The sequence below is a fragment of the Caretta caretta genome, chromosome 25, assembly GCF_965140235.1.
Source record: "Caretta caretta isolate rCarCar2 chromosome 25, rCarCar1.hap1, whole genome shotgun sequence".
Classification (NCBI taxonomy): Eukaryota; Metazoa; Chordata; order Testudines; family Cheloniidae; genus Caretta; species Caretta caretta.
In genome coordinates, this window is record NC_134230.1 from 18,319,779 (window position 1) to 18,341,712 (window position 21,934).

Sequence of the window (21,934 nt, forward strand, 5' to 3'; positions counted from 1 at the left end):
CTGCTTCTGACCATGCTATTCTGGGCATTCTTAGTATAGCCATTCCTTGAAAAGGTACATGGGGATCATGTGTGGTTCCTGCTGTTGTTACCATGTAGCCAAGCACAAGAGTTTCAGATCTGCAAGAACCACAGATGTGTCTCTCCCTCAAGTTTATCAGAATGTTCTTCAGCACTGAGCTATGACTCCAAAAGTTTCAAAACTCACCTAGTGGAGCCCAGGTCTGACACGTTTTTCCATTTGAATGATATTACATCCAAAATGGGACATCAATTTTGCAGAGCCCTGCGTACTTTCATGTAACCCAGCAAGCGCTGGATAGTGAGTTAGTTCACAGGCTAGTGCTTGCCGCAATAATACTGCAGTCGCCAATCACACAGCACTCTCCTCTTCCTCCTCTCCACATACAAAAAGCCTAAAGTGACACTGCCAAGTCTAGTTTCATTGTTCGAGCCGAATGAACAACAGGATGGGGATTTCTGCGGTAAGTTTTCTTGACAGTGTCTCCCTCCCTTTAAGGTTACCATGAAAACACAGAGCCAACCAAGTTGTTGTTCTAACAGAGGACAAAATGCAGATGAGTAATGTTCCAAAACAAAGAATGAAAAGTTTTAAATCATTTTTAAAAATCCCTATGCAAAACGTGCTGGGGCAGGAAAAGAGGCATAAGGACAGGAATTAAAAACTCAACAAGAAATGATCCTTCAAGACCTCAGTGAAGGGAAAGCCCATCAGTCCATCTGCAGGACCCAATGCAGGTTTGTTCAAAAACCATTCTATGCGTCAAGATTTTGTCCCATCTGGTTTCAAACAGTTCAAGAGATGTGGATTCCACAACTTCCTTTGAAAAGCTAAATACATCTTCAGTATGGTTGCTGTCACAAAAGAATAAATCACATTTCATTTACATGCACAAAGGACATGTGCGTGTTCCTCCAGTCACACCGGGGGTAGATTCTCTCACAAGGTAATACACACCTCATGCAAAACAGTCCCACCAGAACTACATCTCATCACTATAAGAACAGGAGTGCTTCTGCCCCTTCATTCAGAATTCTGGTTGGAGCCAAACCTTCATCAGTTTTCCTCTCACAAACAGGAATAAATCAAAATGTAACAGAAGGCGAATTCCTTCCAGGGAGGGTTCAGTAATAGCTGTCTCTCAAGAGCTAAATAGTTAGTCAGCATACCCCAACTATGGATTACCTCTGTTTACCTCTGTAATACAAACAGAAAACTTGCCCCGTTCACCACTGACTATACCTGTCTCACATCTTTAACAACCAACTTATATAGCAGGTTTCACTGCATTTGTTATCTGCACCCAGTTTTTAGGATACGGGCATACGCTTGAAGAGTCAACCAAGCAAACTGCTTGAACTTTTACATTTTTTTTTGAAGTCCAGTTATAGCTTAAAAATGACTAAAACAGCCTCATCTTACTTTATAATGCTCTAAAATTATGTTGTTCGTTAATGTTTATAAGTGCTACATCCCATGACTCACCTACATAAAAGGGATTAGACACATATTAGATGAAGTAGGACATGGAGGTGAAGTGACTTGGCCAAGGTCACACAGGAACTCTGCAATACCAGGAAAGAAAACCAAGTTATCCAACTCCCACTCATGTTATATCCACAACCCCACCCCACCCCAACTCACTTCCTTTGACACTCCTGCGTAACACTGCAGAGTTAATACAGCTGTAGGAGAATGAGCTTGGGTGTAATTCTGTGCTATATGTCGGCAATAAGATGGTCTGCCAATTTGTGGTGGTAACTATTTTAGATCCCAGCTGGAGTTTGTGGCACTGCCAGTTGGGAAAATGTCCTGACTGGGCTCAAGTTTATCTACAGATCATTGAAATACAATGTGTGGAGCTCACAAAGTAACTGTATTCTTTAGAACCTTTTCAGACATCTTACAGTCTTTGCCCGGTTACCTATTTCACAGGTTGCTGAGCTGTGAAGGACATGTAGAGATCCATTCTCCTACTAGTGAAATGCATCCACTTTGCAAAGACATCCACCCCAATGTAACACAGCAGCAACAAGTTAGATCAGGACGTGCAGAAGAATACCATCACCTTCCACAAAACTGCCAGGGGAAATTCAGCAAAGTCAGATAGAACTTACCTGATTCAGAATTTGGTCAGGACACCAGTATTAGACACCTGACGTTTAGAAACAGCACCACAGGATAGTCAATGACCACAAGTGATCAGAACCTTGGGCTATGTCCCATTGAAAAGATGGCATGATTGACCATTCTACTGTTACCACAGGTGCTGTGAGGACTGGGGACTTCTCTAAGTAACTTAAGTATTGAGGGTTAACACAATGCTTTATCATCTTTCTAGACTTGTTATCTAAAAGCAAAAGGCACATCCTGAAGCTGGGATTTCATTACCTAGATCATTGTCAGTTTGCATACTCGCAAAAGCATCAGCAAACATAATGTTAGCCAGCCACAATGACTGGCCTCCATGGTTTCTGGTAAACATTATGAAAATATTCCTGTTTTTTTTTTTAACCACTTGAACATTAAAAAGCTTCAGTAAGAAAACTATTAAGGAAGAAAAGCTGAGCAGCCAGAGACGAAAAACCATTTGAACTTTATTACATTTCATTTACAAATAATGCAAAGATACAAAGACAAAAGCCTTCACACAAAAAGGATCGAAAAGAATCTACATTTAGTTGAGCTGCTTTTTCACATCATTTCTCAGATTGCAAACACTTAAAGCCAACTTCAGTTTTCCACTTTACCCATAGAAAAGCACAATAAATTAAACTTCTATGTCGCAGGGACAATTTCTCCAGAGTTCCTGGGTCACCAAAGCTGTAGCTGAATATAGGATTTGCATATATCAGTGAAATAATCCACAAGTTATTTTGATAGAAAAGTTTAGCTTGTAAAGAACAGTATATTATACTGTCTCTGAAAATACATAAATCCAACACTTTTTCCCCCAAACTCTGAACTAAATGAAATTGTGTTTAGCTGCCAGTCTGTGAGAGAAGCTGCCAGAAGCAGCTGGATTTAACTTTATTGAAATCAAACCTTCCCTTCATAAGTACTTTCCTATTGCATTTGATCTGCAGTTCTTTTAAAGGAATCCAATCAAAGATGGGGACCTCGCTCAGATAAAAACAAAAACAACAACTTCCAATTCCCTCCAAAAGAAAACAAAACCCTGATATCTACTGACCTTTTACTTAGAACGGATTGAAATACAATATTTGTAATTGCTATGCTTTATAATGCTGACCAAATAGTATCTGGATGTGTATAATATATATATTTATACACATATACCATGTATCATCTAGGCTTATAAATGCTCATGCCATAAATATTTAGGATCTAGTAAGTAAAGACAAAGATTTGTTTAAATGAGTCCTATTTCCATCAATACTTTGTCCCATAAATACTATATATTTTATATATACAATACTTATATGTATCTTCTACTCTGCAAGTAAAAGGAAGATTTTTCTACCTGCTTATTTTCCTTATGTTTAATTTTCTTCCAGATTCCAACAATAATTAGGCCAACAGTTAGGCTGGATAACTACCTTTCTCTCTCAAACAAACTCTTGTGGCATTATGTAAAGCATAAAGACAACTACTAACTACTCGTTTTCTTTTTCTTCACTACCGAACACCGAGAACTGATTTTAATCAATAATTTTCCGCATGTATGGTAAATTTCAAACCAGAGTTAATTTCTATGTTCAAGCTAACACCCCTAGAATGTCTCATGTAAATACTGACCCACCATTATTACAGTGGCAGGAATGAGTCCCTACACTAGATTTATAAATAGTAACACCCTCCGTTGTTTTTTTTCTAAGCCATAATATAAAAAGATTGGATTGAATAGTCCATAGGACATGTACAAACGAACCTTACACTTCATTTACTGTATAAATACAACAGTTCAGAAGACAGAGTAAGAGGGAGCATCTGAAAGCAGACACGTTTCTAATGAAAACCAGCAGAAGGTACAACAGCCTTTCAGTAAATTGCTTGATACTTTGCTTTCCAGAGTGATCCAAGATAGATCAGACTGCCTTCGAACTGGCCAATGAGCCTTACCCTACTTCCACAGATTTAGCGAAGATTCATTACATATATAAAACTCCTGCCATCTGAGGAAACCCACTTCTCTGTCACTTACTCTCAATTGCAACAATTTAAGCTTTTCAGGCAACAACTTGCGTCACAAGTTTAGGAAAGAGAAAACGGTCACACGACTCGGCACACATCTCAGGCTAACCTTTTTTAAATGTACATTAGCAAACTTACAAATGGCAAAAAATGACACTCTACCAATGGGTAGGATGGAGACTTCCCTTTCATACCACCATCTTCCCTCCCCATAAACATCTTTTTCTGTAGCTTTAAATGTTGATATTGAAAAATCCTAACAGCAATTATGAAAAAAACAAAGGCTTTGTTTCAAGTTTACTCTATAATTAGGGCTTGCAGAAATGAGTTCCCTTTGACAGAATTCAGTAGGTGTGCTTTTTCGAATATATAATGTTGGGGAATGTTTTTTTAACATTAAACATTCACATGAGTGAGTTTTTAAAAGGCTCATAGTCAAGCAATTTGTATTTGATTCAACTGACATGGCAGTCTCAAAGCAAGATGACCCAAATCAGTGCTCTCCTTTTTCTCGACTTCAAGTTAATCTCCAAATGGAAGAGGTAAAAGCTCTGAGACATTTAAAATGCTACTGATGACCATAACGTAGGGAAGAGTCCTGCACCAGCAAAGGGGACTCACTCTTAAGAGTTGATAACAGACACAGCACCTTAAAAGGCACAAAATGAGACATCAGCTGCCCCGAAGAGTTTAGGGCGGAAAAACCTAAGAGGCCTTTACCATTGCTCTTTTCTGTGATTTTAAGATCTGCATTTTCTTCAGTATAATCACCAGCTGGTTTTGTTGTCACATCTGCTTTTAGGAGCCCTGAGAAACAGAATATCATTCTTGACTGATTAAGTGCACGAAGATGAGGCTCAGACTCTTGTCTTTAACTAAAGAATGTAAACTTTCAAGGGGATGGGAGCAGCAGGGGAGAGCTTAGGTTAATATTGGTTGCAACTTAATTTTTGCAAGCCCTAAACCCAATTTAACTTATGCTCTGCCCTCCAAAAAAAAAAAAGGGGGGAGAGGGGAGGGAGAGATCACTAGGATTTTTGAGTCACTTGACCTTTTTTAAACAGATATCAGGAACTGTGAAAACATATTTAACAGCCAAACAGAAAAATATCGTGAGTCAGCGTTTGTCACTCACTCTCTAGCATGTTAAACATCCAACTTGCTCATACTGATTCTAACACTGACGGTTCCAATCTCATTCTGACTCATCTACCACACAAACCTTAAGGAAAATACTACAAAACATGCCAGACTTGATCCTAATATTAAACAAAAATGCAAACAAAGAGAAATACAGTAACATGGAGCAAGCACCTCATTCAACCTAGTTGAACTGAGCTCTACACATCAACATAGGAAAACCACTGCCACACTTCAAAGAATTGTTTAATTCTTCATATCTAACCTCATTTTAGACAAACACACACCCACACAGTTGTACAAAAGCCGTAGACTATGCTGGCTTGCAACACACACTATAGGAAGAAACTCTGAACACAGCAGTAAGGTTCACAGCTCAGACCCAAGCATCCTATCCCCCACATGGCATTGGGAGCCTTTCTGTACTCCCACTTCTGGGTACTGCAGATGTGTTACATATGTTCTACCCCACAGCACAGATTCCATGCTGAGAACTGTTCACTTCTAAGAGTGCTGACACAACAGAATGGAGAGATTCTGTATACCAAACAGAATTTTTAAACAAATTCACTTCATTTACTAATACTCTACTGAACAGGAGTTGGAGCCGCTAAAACTATGACACCTTCCAACACCCACTGGCCACAAAGTTTGCATGCCAGATTTTATAGGTATGAAGCAACTTCCCAGCCTGACAAGCCTGCAAGGTGGATGTGTGAGTGGGAGGCCTTCTTTAACTCAGTAATGAGCACTCTCCTTTCTTCCAGAGGATTTATGCTAATGTGCCAGGCTCTGCAGCCCACTCCCGATTTACAATCAGGCAGTGTAGGAGACATCTACTTCATGGAGAGGGAGGAAACCCAGCACCCCCGCTCAGAAAAATGCTCCTTTCTGCACAGATGAATCTAAAATTGTTAGTTGAGAGCTAAATCATTTGAAACAGATAATTAGCTTTCAGAGTCAGCTGGATTTAGTTTAGATTTCCAAGCATTGCACACGTTCAAAGTCTAATGCTCATTTAAAACAAAACCTGCAGAATTAGTGACTTATAAAATGCAAACTCATTCTCTCCCCAGGCATAGAACGGGGCTTCCTGCGATTACTGGACTCTAGCTTCCTAATGTTTGAAGGGAGTGTTTTGAGAAGCTATGACTACCTCTACCCTTGGCACAGTCCCATGCACAGCTCCTGCATGTACCATGTTTTGGCCATAAAATCTGGTTTGTGATCAGTTTTTGTCCTGAAGCCAGGTCACAGAGCTGTCTTCCCCACATTCACACCCCTCACTGTATACTTTATCTACAAAGAAATATTCAACACCCTCAACAAATTTAAAAAGTAAAAATTTGTAAGTTATAGTGAGTGCAGGAAAACAAAATTAAGAAGTAAAATAGTTAACACTGTCCTCTTCGCTTCCACCCTGCCACCAGGGTGTGGAAAAGTCGTTTGAGGTCTCCAGGAATGTACTACTGCTTGCAACATGCACGAAGCCCGGGCAGCTGTTGACTACAGGACGATAATGAAAAACCTGCAGGGAGGACACTGTCTGGGGAAAAATGCAGACACTATAGTCACAGCTTCCTGATAGTTGTTGCTAGCTCCAGAAGAGGTGTTTGGTTCTTGTTCTAATTATTAAAAGTTTTGCCACTATCACATTAGCTACTGCAAGTTCTCATTAGTCAGGGCAAGCCAGATCTGTTCACAGTGAAACAGCTTCAGTGTTTTGCTGTGTTCTCCAGCACTCAACTTTCCTTCCAAAAGGAGATGCAAACCTTTCTATTGCCAAGAGCTTACATAAAATTACCAATATGCAGCTGTGTAACTGGATAAACCAGACACTGAAATTGCAGCATCAACAGAAATATTAATTTCCCCCAATCACATTGTTGCGTGAGAGGGGTTGTTATATTTTGAAGTCTTTTCTCTCTTAGATACCTATCATCGAAGCGCTTCACTCCTGAGTGACATAGCAGATCTGTTCAGCAAGTGCCCTGGCCCTACCTGGACATATGTCAGTGCAGATGCTCCACAGTCAACTGCAGCCGAACACACAAAAGCCATTAAGATAATGACTGAGAATTGGATTGAGACTCTAACAAACGCAAAACACCCCCAAACAAGGCAATTATTGCCAGCTCTACACCACTGACACTGCTAACCTGGGTACTACTTAACAGGACATGTGGCTTCCCAGCAGATCACTGGAGACTGGCTAAGAGACGTTAAGGTTTTGTGTTTTTATTTTTACAGAGAAGATCTCACCACAGATGTTTCCTCTGCTGAATCATGATGCTGCATTAATGCTTGGCCATGTACCAGATTAAAATGCATTTAACAGAAAACAGGATCTTCAGAGATACCAGTAAACCCTAAGATTACATCATCTGGCTGATTCTCCGGCAGGTGGAAACTACAAGTCAGAAATTCAACATACATAATTTGTCCCATTCTCCTGTAGCTATTTAATATACAATCCAGCGTTCCAGAAAAAAAAAGAGTCAAGCTAAAATTAAATCAAATCTATTTATGCACTTCTCTCTCCCTCATTTACATGATTACACTCCGAAAGAGCAACAGTGTAATGAAGCTAGTATTGAGGAGATGGCCAGCATTCCCTTCAGCAGAAGCTGGAACATAAGAAGTAAATGGCATGTATAGGACTGCTCTCTAGTTAAGGGATTTATATTATGAAACTTTGCTATTACACTTTACTTTAAAAACCGCTCTGGTTTTAATTACTAGCCCCCAATTACTGTGTCACTATGCATCTAAGGGGAATTTTACAAATGCAAACGGGACACTCAATTCCCACTGACTTTCAATGGCAGCTGGGTGACTAGTGCCCTTTTGTGCCTTTAAAAATATCCCCCATAAGTAGTTAGCAATAATATTTGGCTGTCATAGCTTGAGAAAATCAGGAGAGTTGTTACTTGTAATTCATCTCTGCCAAGCTCAGTATACCTACCGCCTTTCCTGTAGTGACTGCTAGGTACCTTTCTTGGAGTGAAGGCAAGTGAAAACTGCTGCAGATCTGTTGTAACGGTGGTCAGAGCGCTAATTCAATGGCACATTCCCTTCCCGATCCAACATAAGACTAAAGCCATATACAAACCACCATTATTCCACACTAACTGGAATCAAGGCACCTACAGCACGCAGCTGTTAGGAATTCGTGGCCAGTGCTCACAACTCAGCTAGGTTCTACCAGAGCAGCACATCTACTCGAGCTCTGTGAAGTCTCCTTACAGATTCACATTCAGCCTTGCACAACAAATAGACCAACTGTTCAATCCTTGATTTTATTGCACTGAACATGTTAGGCTGTAGGACCTGCGACACATGCCTCTGAGCGGGTATTACCCAGCCCTTCTAGGAGAACACAGGCATCGAGTAGGCAGGCTCTTCACTTCACTTGCATCTAGAAAGCATCAATAAATGCAAGTGAACTAATTTTTTGGTATTGAAAATTAGATGGACACAAAATTAGAAGAAAAACTCACTACTCCATGGCAAAGAAATTTGGAAACCTGACAGCCATTATCACAGATTATACCACAACAGTGTGGGCCCCCCAAGCCGTGGTTCTACTCTACTTGTTTGCTCATGAATACTCTCCCCAAAGCTTTGTACGTTCCTGAAGTACTACTTGAAGGGGAAAAGAAACACAATGGAGTCCAACAGATTCTAGGTGCATTTGAAAACTGAGGACAGAACAGAGAAATTCTGTGGCTTTAAACATGCCTCCTTATATTTTTGCATTATAGGAAGACGTGAATGCAGACTGAAAGGTGTGGGGGGTGTACAGGGAGAGGTCAAACTAGGAAGAACACTATTATCGGAAGTCTTGTATTAGGGACAATTTTCTGGTGCAGTTTTTAAATACACAAGCCCCTGGTTAATATGTTGCTCTGTAATCTGTGAATATAGACCACATGCAAACTGAATTACAGCCTCAAACAGGAGTTCTCTCACTCTCTTCTTTTAAAATACAACTTTTACGTTCTTTGATAATTCTTATTGCCTGACTTGTCTGCAGCCTTCAGCAACCCACAGCACAATGTACAGCTCCAGTGTATCCTTGAGACTGCAAACTCAGAAAACACGCAACAACCTCTGGCAAAGGCAGGTAACTGTACCGTCTGTCAAGTTTCTGCAATCAACAGGGTGCAGGAGAATAGATTTCTTAGGTCGTGTCCAAACCAAAACTTTTACTGGATTGAGCTTCCTCAAACTATAGAATGTACCTTACGTGTGCTGGAACAGGTTAGAATGGGCTTTGATAATACTCAGTACAAAATGATTGGCATAATAATCACCATATAAAAACTTTTAATTGCTCATGGGACTTTAAGCCTGCTTGCTATTTGTAGTCTATAACACATAGCTGGATTTCCTGTCCTATAAAGGTTTATATACTATATATCTGCTTCCCTTTCTATGCTTGTACAATATACTTTTCTGCAGCTACCTCTGTGGCAGCCCTACATTGTATTACTGAATAAAACAGTAAGCATATTTACCCCTTTATGCCTTTATTTTGATAAAGTCGGTCACGCCCACATATAAGGCAATATACACCACAGTTAAAACCACCCCCTCCCACCCACAAAAAAAAAATAAATAACACAAATGAATAAAGTACTTAATGTAGTGTTTTGTTTTGCAGTATAGAAATTCCACACAATGATTCTGTTTAAAAAGGTAAAAATGATTTATAATACACAGTTATCGTAATGTCATCATGGTGCCCGCATAGAAAACTGACATGCAATCCATGCCTACACTGCACAGTATAAATAGTAAGCAACTAAAAATACAAATAACAGGAGCACTACAAAGTTTTTCCTTTTTTAAAAAGAGAACATATACATATAATAAACGCTAATTGCTCTTTCACATTGCCATCACAGTGACAGGGGGTCCGTTTGTCCAAGTAATAAATGCTTTCATCCTTAAAGCACAGAGTACATTTTAACCAACTGTAAGATGAGGGGGATTTCCTGTTCCATATTATACACTGAGGTGGTTTCCAAATTGAGTAATATCCTAATAAGGGAAGGGCAAGTCTTAAAATAGCACTCCTACAGAAATAGAGTTTTAAGAAACAACAATTCATAGCTTACTCTGAAGTGGAATTTAATCAAAAAGAACCCTGTACCAGTTATTACCAACTGTGTGTGGCTCAGGTCTCCTAGCGGGGAGTTTTAAGCAACCACCTTTGTTAAGAGGGTTTGCACCAGTATTCTCGGACAACTTTTTGTTTTAAAGGGAAACAAAAAACAGTCCATAAATTATCAATAGTTTCTGCCATAACTAAAAGTCAACATCTTTCTTTCCACTTTATTTTTATTTTATTTTATTTTTTAAAGCAAAGGTTCTCTCTGTACAGGAAAGGGTTTTTGCACGGTTAAAGAATGCTGGAAAAGTGTTCACTAACATGCAGAAGCAGTAGTGAGACAAACGTTTGATGCTGCCTGCGGTCAACCATGCATGCAGCATACAGAACTATCATAACTCGGCCTGTGCAGATCCATTTTTAAAGAGAATGCACAGTCAGTACTATATACAATGCAAAAGAGCTTCTCCCGTCCCGCCCACCAATAAGCTGCAATAAAAAGCAGAAATTCACTTTTCTTTTTAAATCACAGTACTTTATACATTGAGAGTTTACTCCTTTTACTTCCCCAAAGTGTTGGCAAATGCAACAGTCTGTCTTGGGAAATTCTTATAAAAACGCAGCTCTACAGAAATCAATCAGCAGGTATATGTTTGGACATTAACCCTTTGAGACATGAGACTGTTTAAAAAACAATTACATCTAATTTAATACTTCCAATTTTTTCATCTTATTTTTCCCCAAGCAATGTCCTTTCTTCCCCTCCTCCCACAAGTATCTCTGCAAGCATCACCAGTTCCTTTATTCTAATGGCCAATGCTTTTCCACATCTACCACCCTCATAAGCAGAGTAGAAAATGCAAACGGTACTACTTAACTTAAAAATGAAATTGAAATCTACTTACGTTCTGAAAGCATTGGGGATCCACCCTGTGTTTGAACTCGAAAACTTTAAACATTTATTGTTTAAAATAATGTAAACTCATACACAACTGTTAAAAAAATCAGATTTAAAGGGAAAGGGAAAATATTCTTCTACTAGAATAGAGCACACATTCTGCTGTCAACAAGCCACTCTCTCAGGGAGCAAAGTGCAGAAACTATTGAAATGTTACTGACACTGCACTAAAATAACCGCTCTGATTTTCAAAGGGTTAAAAATGAAAGCAGCTAGCCTGCCCCCTACTGGGGCTAAAGAGATGAAGCACATTCTTTCATACACATTCATCATCCCCTTTTCCCATGATCTCCTCGTCCTCTCCTCTTACCCCTTCCAGAAAAGAAACACAAAGTAAAGATATTTCTCCTAACTAGATGGTCCCTAATTGCCGCCTCCCCCCCACCCCACACACACATTTTGTTTTTGACAATTGCATCTAGATGGGTTTATATATTTTTTTTTAAATTAAGGCCATTTAAAATGTCTACTTACAAGTCTAAAACAAGCTCTCCTATATACACGTGTAGTTTAAAAAAAAATAGAAGGTAGCATTTAGCGATATCTCCCTGTAAAACTATCCAGTCAGGAGTCTGTGAATTCCTAACTGGACGCTTCACTCTTAAGTGACTCTGGTTTTAAAAAAATAGATCATCACAGACAAGGATTTACATGCATAAGAGACATCTGAACAAGAGGTTGATATAGACAGAGATCCAATCAATGAACTAACAGTACTGTCAAGGAGATTAAGTAACTGCACAAAGTGTACTCCATTCACACCGTACCTTTGGCTGTTTTGAAGCAAAGAACTTCATATCATCTGTGCCCAAATTACTCACATTCTTTTAGGGTAACCTCCTGTTTAAAGCTACCTTTTTTTTTTTTAATTGACAAAGCATTAGCAATCTGACATAAGCAGACTTTGTGAGTAACACATAACATCAGGCTTAAATGTTGATGAACATTATAAATGGAGATGCAGGATAGCCTTGCAATTACGTGGAGAGGAACCAAAGAAAACCAACCTTTAGCAAGAAGCTTACACAAAAGCTATGAGACAGAAAAAATAAAAATCCCACATCACTTTTAGTGCAAATGGTCAACTAATGGCACAAATATGTGAGCAAACACGCATCCCCATTATATAAGATCCCAGCAATAATTCTGCTTAGCAGTGTCTCTGTGCATCTCAGGACAGCACCTCACAGATTTCTGGAAGCACACAGAAACCTAGCTATAACTCATTAGAAGTAGCCCACTTTTGCCATGGACATTTACATTCCTTGCTCAAAAAAAGGGAAGGGAAAGGTTTTTGGGGAGTGGGGTGATTGGGTTGGGGGATGTTTTTAGATAAAAAATTTCATAACTGGAAAAAAACCAAACCCTAACTCATGCATTTTTTGACCAAATGCAAAACAGGGCAATGCAAACTCAGTAAATAGGAGAACAAGATTTGGAGAAGGTGGAGAATAAACACCATTCCTGAAAGGGGAAAAACAAACAAACAAATGATGTCTTTAAATATAAGTTAAGAAGGCTTTTTTATTTGAAATTGTATTTATCAAAAATATATTTGGATGTTCAGCCCCTGCTGCAGGGAAATATTCTCTCTTTTTGTAGTAATTCCTTCATTAACACATTCAATATACTATTTGTAATCAAATATTTTTTGTTAGTACAGGTCAAATAATGTAAATTTTAACTTCTGCTGAGAAGGGTCATGTACGTGGGTTCTCTTACTGGGAGGACTAGGTCCAATGAGCACAACATTTTAACAGCTATACTTCTCCGACAAGTACCGCAAGTGCACTGGCCTCTTGGTGAACAGCAAATCCTATTTCTCAGATTTGTAAAAGAGTGACCTAGTGTCAGGAATCTAGGACTCATTATTCTATGTCAATTTCAGCCATTACATTTAAGTGAAATCATCATTTTAGAATCTATGGGTGGTCTGTTCTTTTAAATCATTCACCATTCCGCTGTGTTGTACCAGAGAATATTCGCTGTGACTAACAGAAGTAGTCTACTATGAATGTAAGAGCCTCGGCATGCTAGGACACAGTACATTTCACTATTAGCAAGTGATTGTTTCCAGGGTTACAGAAGAAATATCCCAGATTCATAGAAATGTAGAGCTGGACGAGACCGTGAGAAGTCATCAAGTCCAGCCCCCTGCGCTGAGACAGGACCAAGTAAACCTAGAACATCCCTGACAGGTGTTTGTCCAAACTGTTCTTAAAAATCTCCAATGATGGGGATTCCACAACCCCCCTTGGAAGCCTGTTCCAGAGCTTAACTACCCTCATAGCTAGAAAGTTTTTCCTAGTATCTAACCTAAATCTCCCTTGCTGAAGATTAAGCCCATTATTTCTTATCCTACCTGCAGAGGACATGGAGAACAACTGATCACCTTCCTCTTTATAGCTGCCCTCAACATATGTGAAGACTATCAGATCCCGAGTCATTTTTTCTCAAGAATGAACATGCCCAGTGTTTTTACCGTTTCCCCATAGGTCAGATTTTCTAAACCTTGTCATTTCTGTTCTCCTTTGGACTCTCCAATTTAGTACCATCCTTCCTACAGTGCGGCACCCAGAACTGGACACAGTACTCAGCTGAGGCCTCACCAGTGCCAAGTAAAGCATGACAATTACCTCCCATGTCTTATATATGACACTCCAGTTAATAAACCCCAGGATATTAGCTTTTTTCCCCTCACACCTGCATCACACTGTTAACTCATTCAATTTGTAATCCACTATAATCCCCAGATCCTTTTCAGCAGTGCTACCGCCTAGCCAGTGATTCCCCATTTTGTAGTTGTGCAATTGATTTTTCCTTTCTAAGTGTAATACTTTGCATTTGTCTTTACTGAATTTAATCTTGTTGATTTCAGACCAATTCTCTAATTTGTAAAGGTCATTTTGAATTCTAATCCTGTCCCTCAAAGTGCTTGTAATCCCTCCAAGATTGGTGGGACACCAACAAATTTTATAAGCATACTTACCACTCCATTATCCAACCCATTAATGAAATATTGAATAGTACCAGACCCAGGACTGACTACCTCAGGACCCCACTAGATACACCCTCCCAGTTTGACAGTGGACTATTGATAACTACACTTTGAGTATGGTTTTTCAACTAGTTGTGCACCCATCTTTTAGTAACTTAACCTAGGCCACATTTCACTAATTTGCTTATGAGAATATCATGTGGGAATCTGTCAAGAAACCTTAGTGAAATCAAGATCCATCACATCTATATCTTCTTCCCCCATCCAGTAGGCCAGTAACCCTGTCAAAGAATATGTATGTTCCTGTTACCCTAATGTGAATATATAAAACAGCAAACACTTGACAGACTTGCCCTGGGTTTGCTTACTTCTGGTCAGCATCTGGCTTCAAATTCCAGTTAGTTAAAAATATTATATATAATATTTCTGGAATAAAAAAATCACAAAAGGATGTACTGTATAAGTATTATGCAGAGTGCTTCAATTGGCCTTATGTAGTTTAGCTACTTTTCTAATATCCAAATACTTAAATAAAAAAAATGCATAAATAACAGTAACAGAATATTCAATAGGCAACGAACAAGAATAAAAAAAATCATAAAAATAGCCACCATGACTTGGGCTGGGTATTACTACATAACGGCCCTTCCTGTTGCCTATATGAATTTCACACAAGAAGCAGAATTTAAAAATAAAATTCTCTGCAACTTAGCCACCAATATACTTTTAGTGGCTTCAAAATGCTCCACTCACTCCTTCACACTCACCAGGTAATGAATTATAGTACTTTTTTGTGTGCTCAGAAATTTAAAACAAGAAAAAGGCTCCAGAAATAGTGTTTACAGTTGCTTTTTTGGATAACCGGCTACCGAGAGCCCACTGGGCTGCCAGGCCGCTTTCCTGCTTTGCCAAGTACACGAGTTTGCTCAGGGCATACGAACAGGCAGTGGGTGCTGGACAACAGTCAAGGAAACAAACCTGAAAACAAATATGGCATATCAATCAAGGGAGAAGCATTGTACTCTACAAAGCAACTGTCACAAAATAGTCTGGGAGAGTCAAAATTAACAGCCTCCCCCCTTTCCCAGAGGGTGGCCATACAGGCATTTTGCTTTAGAGTTAGTGAGAGGTCAGTAGTCTGAGAGTTTCCCCTCTCAGTCTCGCAAGGAGATGGCTGTTGATCAGTTACAGAAACAGCCAATGATCAAATGCTAATGATGTGGTATTTTACAAAGAGAATCTCTTTACCCTTGACTCTGAACCTTCATCACCTACCCAGAAACACCACCTTCTAGTGCAAAGGATAAATTGACAACCTTACGCTGGGACTTCACTGGTGGGGGTTTGGAGGGGAGAAGGCTGATGCAAACTCCTTACTCATTTAATGACAATGAGTAGATAAGGGATAAACTATGGCGCAACGGGGAATGGGGGTCTGCAGCACTGCAAGCTTAGAACAACAAGCTTTACTCATTGTACATGGTGTACATGACAGAGCTACTGCTCTCGGTAACTCTTTAATCGGACATGACTGACCCATTGGACTCTTCAGTTCAGATGGGCTCCAGGAACTAATTTTATTCCCAGGCTCATGGTGTCCTCAGTCTACAGCCGGTCCATCCTGAAAGTGTCCTCTGTGGCAGGATCGGTGAGGACCATATCTGGGTCATTAAGCATGTGCAGTCCATCCAGGGTTAAAGGGTCAATTTTGAGTTCATCCAGAGGGAATTGGGAATCCGAATCAAAGCTGACATCTCCGACACCTGCCAAAGAGCTGGTCAGTTCCTTTGATAAGCTGGGAGGAGATTCTCCTGTCACTAGAGTGAAGAGGAGGGGAGACAGGCCTCAGTACTGCTGCTCATTTACCAAAACACACACTTCTTTGCACAATCTTCTGGCTAAAGATAAAGTGATGAAACAGCTTGCACACAGATCAGACGAGTTTACTGAATTAGCAAGAATACATTTGAAAAAGAAAAACAGATCCTAACCTGCATTGTAGGTTTGTCAAATGCATCACAAAACCTAAATTAAAGGGCTCTACATCATCATGGGCAGCCTAATACAAAGCATAACTCAAGTGAATCCCTGTGGGAATGGAACTGAAAGGGACAGACCACACAGTCACATGACTATCACACCAACACTTGATAATTCAAAAATAAATGTAGAAAGCTTTGCACAGGCACCTTTAGGAGTAAAAAGGTCTTAACTTCCAAATGAGGAGTGCAGTGAGACCAAAGCCACCCTTCACTCCTCCCCTTCTCAAAGGTTCAAAAAGAACTAAGCTCTCTCCATAACTTAACATACATGATGCCAAGAACTAGACACCAGAAAGATCCTAAAATGATATTTGGACTAAGCTACTGACTTGCTTAGTGACCCTGGGGGAATCACTTCACTTTCAAGTGCTTCATATACACCTCAACACACACATTTGGCACTAGGGTTTCTCTTATTGCCAAGTCTCAGCAGAGGAGCTGAAGATAAAATGGGCCATGAAGGCTGAATTCTTCTCACACCATGACTGATGGTCCTAGAAGGTTAGGGGTGAAGTAGCTAGCATTATCACTGCAAGTATGGTCTATGTTGTGACTAAATGAAGGATGTCCTCCTGGCACCTTTCACCAGCACAAAATCCACAAACATTTGTATAGTCTAGAACACAGCTTTCACAGGCTCCAACACTCCCTCTTAGTTCCACTCACCAATAACAGCACACAGTGAAAATGACCCCAGTACAATGAAGGAAAGTTTTACTCGTCCCTGTTCAGTTAGGTCAGCAAATGCCTTACCTGTGAGGATGATGTTGGGGATGTTTCCATGGCTGGAGTAGGTCAGCTGCTGTGAGTCCTGCAAGTTGCCATGGCTCCCAGTAAGTCCCATCATGGCTGCCTGGGAGTAGTTAAGGGTGGAGCAGGGGCTGTACAGGCTGTTGGAACTAATGGCGTTTTCTATCATATTAAACTGTTCAAGCTGAAGACCAAGGCACAAAGGAATAGTTACTTCTAGCCATCAGGAAATACAGTGAAGCAATTTACACACCTCTAGTTAGGGAGATAATGTTTCAGAAGGGCAGGCAAACAAATTCATCTTTAGGTTTTGTAGACCAGAATATGGTCTATTTCCACCTAGCTTTGCAGAATAGTTTACAGCCAAATTCCGCTCTTGTGCCAAATCAAATTGCTGCCTACAATATCCTACCAAGCAGTCAAGCCTTTGAAAGAAAGAAAGAAAGAAAATAATACTTTTTAAAAAATGAAAAAACAGTAAAAAAAAGTTTAAAGCGATATGATTGATGCTATTGTAGCCAACTATCTGCCTGCCCCAAGTGCAATCCCATTCTGAAGCCATTTCGCCTTCTCAACTACACTGGCACATTTTAACAGCTAAAGTAGGGACTATAGTGGGGGGCTGGTCTGACAAAAGCATGGAGGTCTGCTTGTTACATTTTGGGATCCCACACATCTTGGTTGCAAATTATAGATGTATGTATTTGTTGCCACCCACAAAGTGAGATCTTCCAAATGGGATCACTGTCAAGGAAGGTTTTTTGGTTTTCTTTCATCTAATAATCTTGGCAGAGTCCCTTTAAAATCCATCTGCTATAATGCTTAAGGGGAACAGCAAATAAAATGAAATACCCGTGCAATTACAAACTAAAACAGAAGTAATAAGATATGGACAGAAATGTGATCTTTAGAATAGCCGTAAATTGAATTCTATGTATTTATTTTAATCTCAGAATGGCCAAAATATAGTCAAAATCTGAGATGAATTTGCTCACCTGATGGGATAGGGCATTAGCCTGCCTAGCTGTCATCTGCTGATCATAATAGGAGTCACCAAATACACTCCCCAGAATGGAAGAATGCTGAAAACAAAACAGAGTCCTTATGTTGTGAAAGTCACACAAACAGTGAGGCGTACCCAAGGTGTGTGAGTGACTGAACTCTTCCAACTGAATGGTATCAAATTTGGTAAGAAATACCATTAATTATTAAGGAAAACTAATAAAGAACAGAATATAAAATACTGGATTTTCTCTTCAAACACCAGAGTCCTCCTGTATAACTCTTTTCATTAAAGCACATGAAATATAGGTTCTAGGAAATCATAAGCTTCCTCCCATAGGGGACATACATAAACTTCTGCTTTATAACAAAAGTTATGCAAATATACTATAAAAAAAAACACCGCAATTTTTGCACAAAAACCCAAACATTTTTCCATGAAAAGAATAAAAACCACAAATACAGCTAAGGCAGCAAAGTGCACGTTGCAACCGATACATAACAAAAGTTTTCAAGTACGTAAAAGGATGAGGGAGGTAAATTGTTCTCGATAACCTCTGAAGTTAGGACAAGAAGCAGTGGGCTTAAATTGCAGCAAGGGAGTTTTAGGCTGGACATTAGGAAAAACTTCCTAACTGTCAGGGTGGTTAAGCACTGAAATAAATTGCCTAGGGAGGTGGTGGAATCTCCATCATTGGAGATTTTTAAGAGCAGGTTGGACAAACTTGTCAGGAACAGTCTAGATCAGAGGTGGGCAAACTATGGCCCGTGGTGCCGTCCTGCCCGGCCCCTGAGCTCCCAGCAGGGGAGGCTAGCCCCTGGTCCCTCCCCTGCTGTTCCCCTCTCCCTGCAGCCTCAGCGCGCCACGCCGTCAGCTCTCTGGCCCGCCGCTCCTGCTGGCAGTGCGGGCGGCAGGGCTGGCTCCAGCTGGGCGGCGGGGCCGCGAGCTCCTGCTGCTCTGAGCAGCATAGTAAGGGGGCAGCAGGGGAGGAGGGGCTGGATAAGGGGGCAGCAGGGGAGGAGGGGCTGGATAAGGGGGCAGCAGGGGAGGAGGGGCTGGATAAGGGGGCAGGGGGTCCCGGGGGGCAGTCAGGGGACAGGGAGCAGGGGGGGTTGGATAGGGAGTGGTGTCCCGGGAGGCAGTTAGGGGCAGGGCGTCCCAGGATGGGGCAGTCAGGGGACAAGGAGCAGGAGGGGTTGGATGGGTCGGGGATTCTAAGGGGGGCAATCAGAGGGCAGAAAGTGGGAGGGGGCGGATGGGGGCAAGGGCCAGGCTGTTTGGGGAGGCACAGCCTTCCTTACCTGGCCCTCCATATAGTTTTGCAACGCTGATGTGGCCCTCGAGCCAAAAAGCTTGCCCACCCCGGTCTAGATAATACTTAATCCTACTATGAGTGCAGGGGACTGTACCAGATAACCTCTCAAGGTCCCTTTGAGTCCTATGATTCTAGGATAATGCAGTAACTACTTCAGTCATCAATATGCCTATGATGGCTGGTTACCCATCTCCCTCACCTAGTATTTACAAAATGAGCAGTTTAACTAAAACAATAAGGTGCCACAGTGAATCTCGATTTACAGTATCAAGTCTTTTGCATCAAGAGCAGATCAGAGAAGTTATTTATTAAAATGCCTGTGTATGAAATGTGCTTTCAGCAGTACCAAAAGAAGGTAAATTTGCAGAAGGAATTCTACAACCACGCTAATTTCCTTCTTTTCCTTTTACTGAAATGTCCATTGATCAGTCATTCCAAAGGTGACCAACAGCTTTGAATTGTTGTGTTTTATTTTTACACACCATCCAACTTTCAACTTCTATTTACTCAAAAGGCTTCTAGCTATAATAGAAATCACAAATATAATTCCTTCTTTAAATTCTGTCTAACTTTGCAGATTCTAGTTGAAAATCTACTGTCTCCAACACAACTTGTGTACTTATATAGAACTTATTTGGAAAGTTTGTCTTATGTTTAGAGATGTATTTGTTTCTGTTTTTTAAATGTCTTGCATAGTATCTTCCAGCAGTTTTAATTTCATTCAATTCAACCACAAGGCTAAGAGACAAATCATTTTTCCCACAGAAAGTTGAATTACATAAGAAATTTTAAGCAAAAATCAAATTAGCAACTATACAGTTACACCAACTAATACAACTAAGGATATTAACATGGCAAAGTTGCAAAATACTCAAAAGCACAAGATGAAGTCCACAACAGTGAACATAAAATCAATTTAGCAGACAACAGTTAAGATAAATAGTAAAATCTCAGATGAAACACTTTTCCTATGGCACCAATAATTTGTGTGCGTCTTTGTGCATGCATGCGTGTACGTATATATATGAAATATTTCAAATCAGCATGAAAGAGGAGAAGGGATGGTTGTTTTTTTCAGCAAGCCTTCCAACAGTCCTTTGTAAAAAGGAGCCATCATGAAGTAAACATGATGACAATGCCTTTTCAAAGCAAAAGAAAGGAACTTTCTACCTTGAGGCAGAATCTTCCAGTGTCATTATGCTCTAGGGAAACTCTTGAGCTACTGTGGCAGCAGCGGATTCATAGCCTGATAACTAAAAGCCTTGAAGAAAGCCCAGTAGGGATTCACCATGGTGCACATATACAATCCATTTGCTAAACAGATCCTATTTGCACCAGGTCTGGTCTTAATACTGTGAACCCCCATTCCATTGTGTGTGGGAGGGCAGAGGGCATAGTTTGAGTGCACTCAGATAATAGAAAACTGTTGAACTCCTGAGCAGTGAGCATTCTGTATGAATCCAGCACAATGCTGAACATGGTGGGTACTTGCAACCCACCCTTAAAGCGTTGCTCCAGGCTTATGTCTAAACACCATCTAGAAGAAAGCCTCCCAGCCCAGGTAGAGAGACTAGCAGGGCTCAGGCTAGTGAACTAAAAACAGCAGTTTGGATGCTGTGGCTTGGGCTCTCAAGCCTAAAGGGTCGGGTGGGCTTGAAGGCCCAAGCCATAACCTCCACACTGCTATTTTTACTGTGCTAGCAGGAGTCTGTCTACCCAGACTGAAGGGCTCACTGCCAACTGCACTGTATATATGCCCAAAGGTTCTATGTTCCAAACTCTGATGTGTAAAGTCAGAAAATATCCTGATGCTCAGCAAATCTTGTCCAACAGGAAAGATCACAGTCTCCTGTCACTCTCAGGAAGGGCTTGGCTACTAAATGAAATGAGGAACCTTTTCCTTAACACTGATTCAAGAGAAAGAATAGGATTTTACAGCAAAAAGAAGGTTTTCGACACAGAATATTTCCACTCTTATTGTTTTACATTTGAAAGGGATGATTCGAACACTTTCATGAATTTTTAAAGTATAATTAATTGCATCAAAGTGAAAAATAAAAGCACTTTTTCCTTCTAAGTACTGTAACAAGATGTTTTTGCCAGAATTGTATCCTGCATGTTAAATAAGGAGCTTCTTTGCCAGTACCTTGTTGACTCTTGTTCATTTATAAGACATGACTGCCCTGCCCCCAGTACAAACCCTAACCGCAACAGTGCCTCCTCATATCCGCAATATGCACAACTAAAGCCAATCTGGAATTGTCATTAGAAATGCAGCTGACATGCAGCAGCCCCAAACAGAACCTAAACAAGACCCTTCTCCTTTAACTTCTGCCATTTTTACACAAGCTTTTCAAAGATACAACAAAAAGCAAGAAAGAGAAAAAGAAGGAAAAAGAGGAAAAAGAAAAAATCCCTGCCGTAGTATGGTTATCA

The 21,934-nt window shown here is 40.3% G+C and overlaps 1 protein-coding gene across 7 annotated transcripts in view; it reads right to left on the reverse strand.

The window, feature by feature from the left end:
* The window catches only part of CRTC1 (CREB regulated transcription coactivator 1), a 136,396-nt gene that overhangs the window by 48,278 nt on the left and 66,184 nt on the right, over positions 1–21,934 (reverse strand). For 4 of the 7 annotated variants that reach the window (XR_012666063.1, XR_007353870.2, XR_012666059.1 and 1 more), the window contains 3 exons: positions 18,176–18,262; positions 17,184–17,364; positions 11,338–16,205 (listed from right to left, as the gene is read on the reverse strand). Coding sequence is in view for 1 of the 7 variants with exons in the window: in XM_048830497.2 (XP_048686454.1) it covers positions 15,994–16,205; positions 17,184–17,364; positions 18,176–18,262 (480 nt within the window). In the remaining 6 variants the exon portion in view is untranslated. Of the gene's footprint in view, positions 1–2,598; positions 16,206–17,183; positions 17,365–18,175; positions 18,263–21,934 lie in introns of those variants that run through there. The other 3 variants (XR_012666060.1, XM_048830497.2, XR_012666062.1) reach the window with 3 other exon arrangements.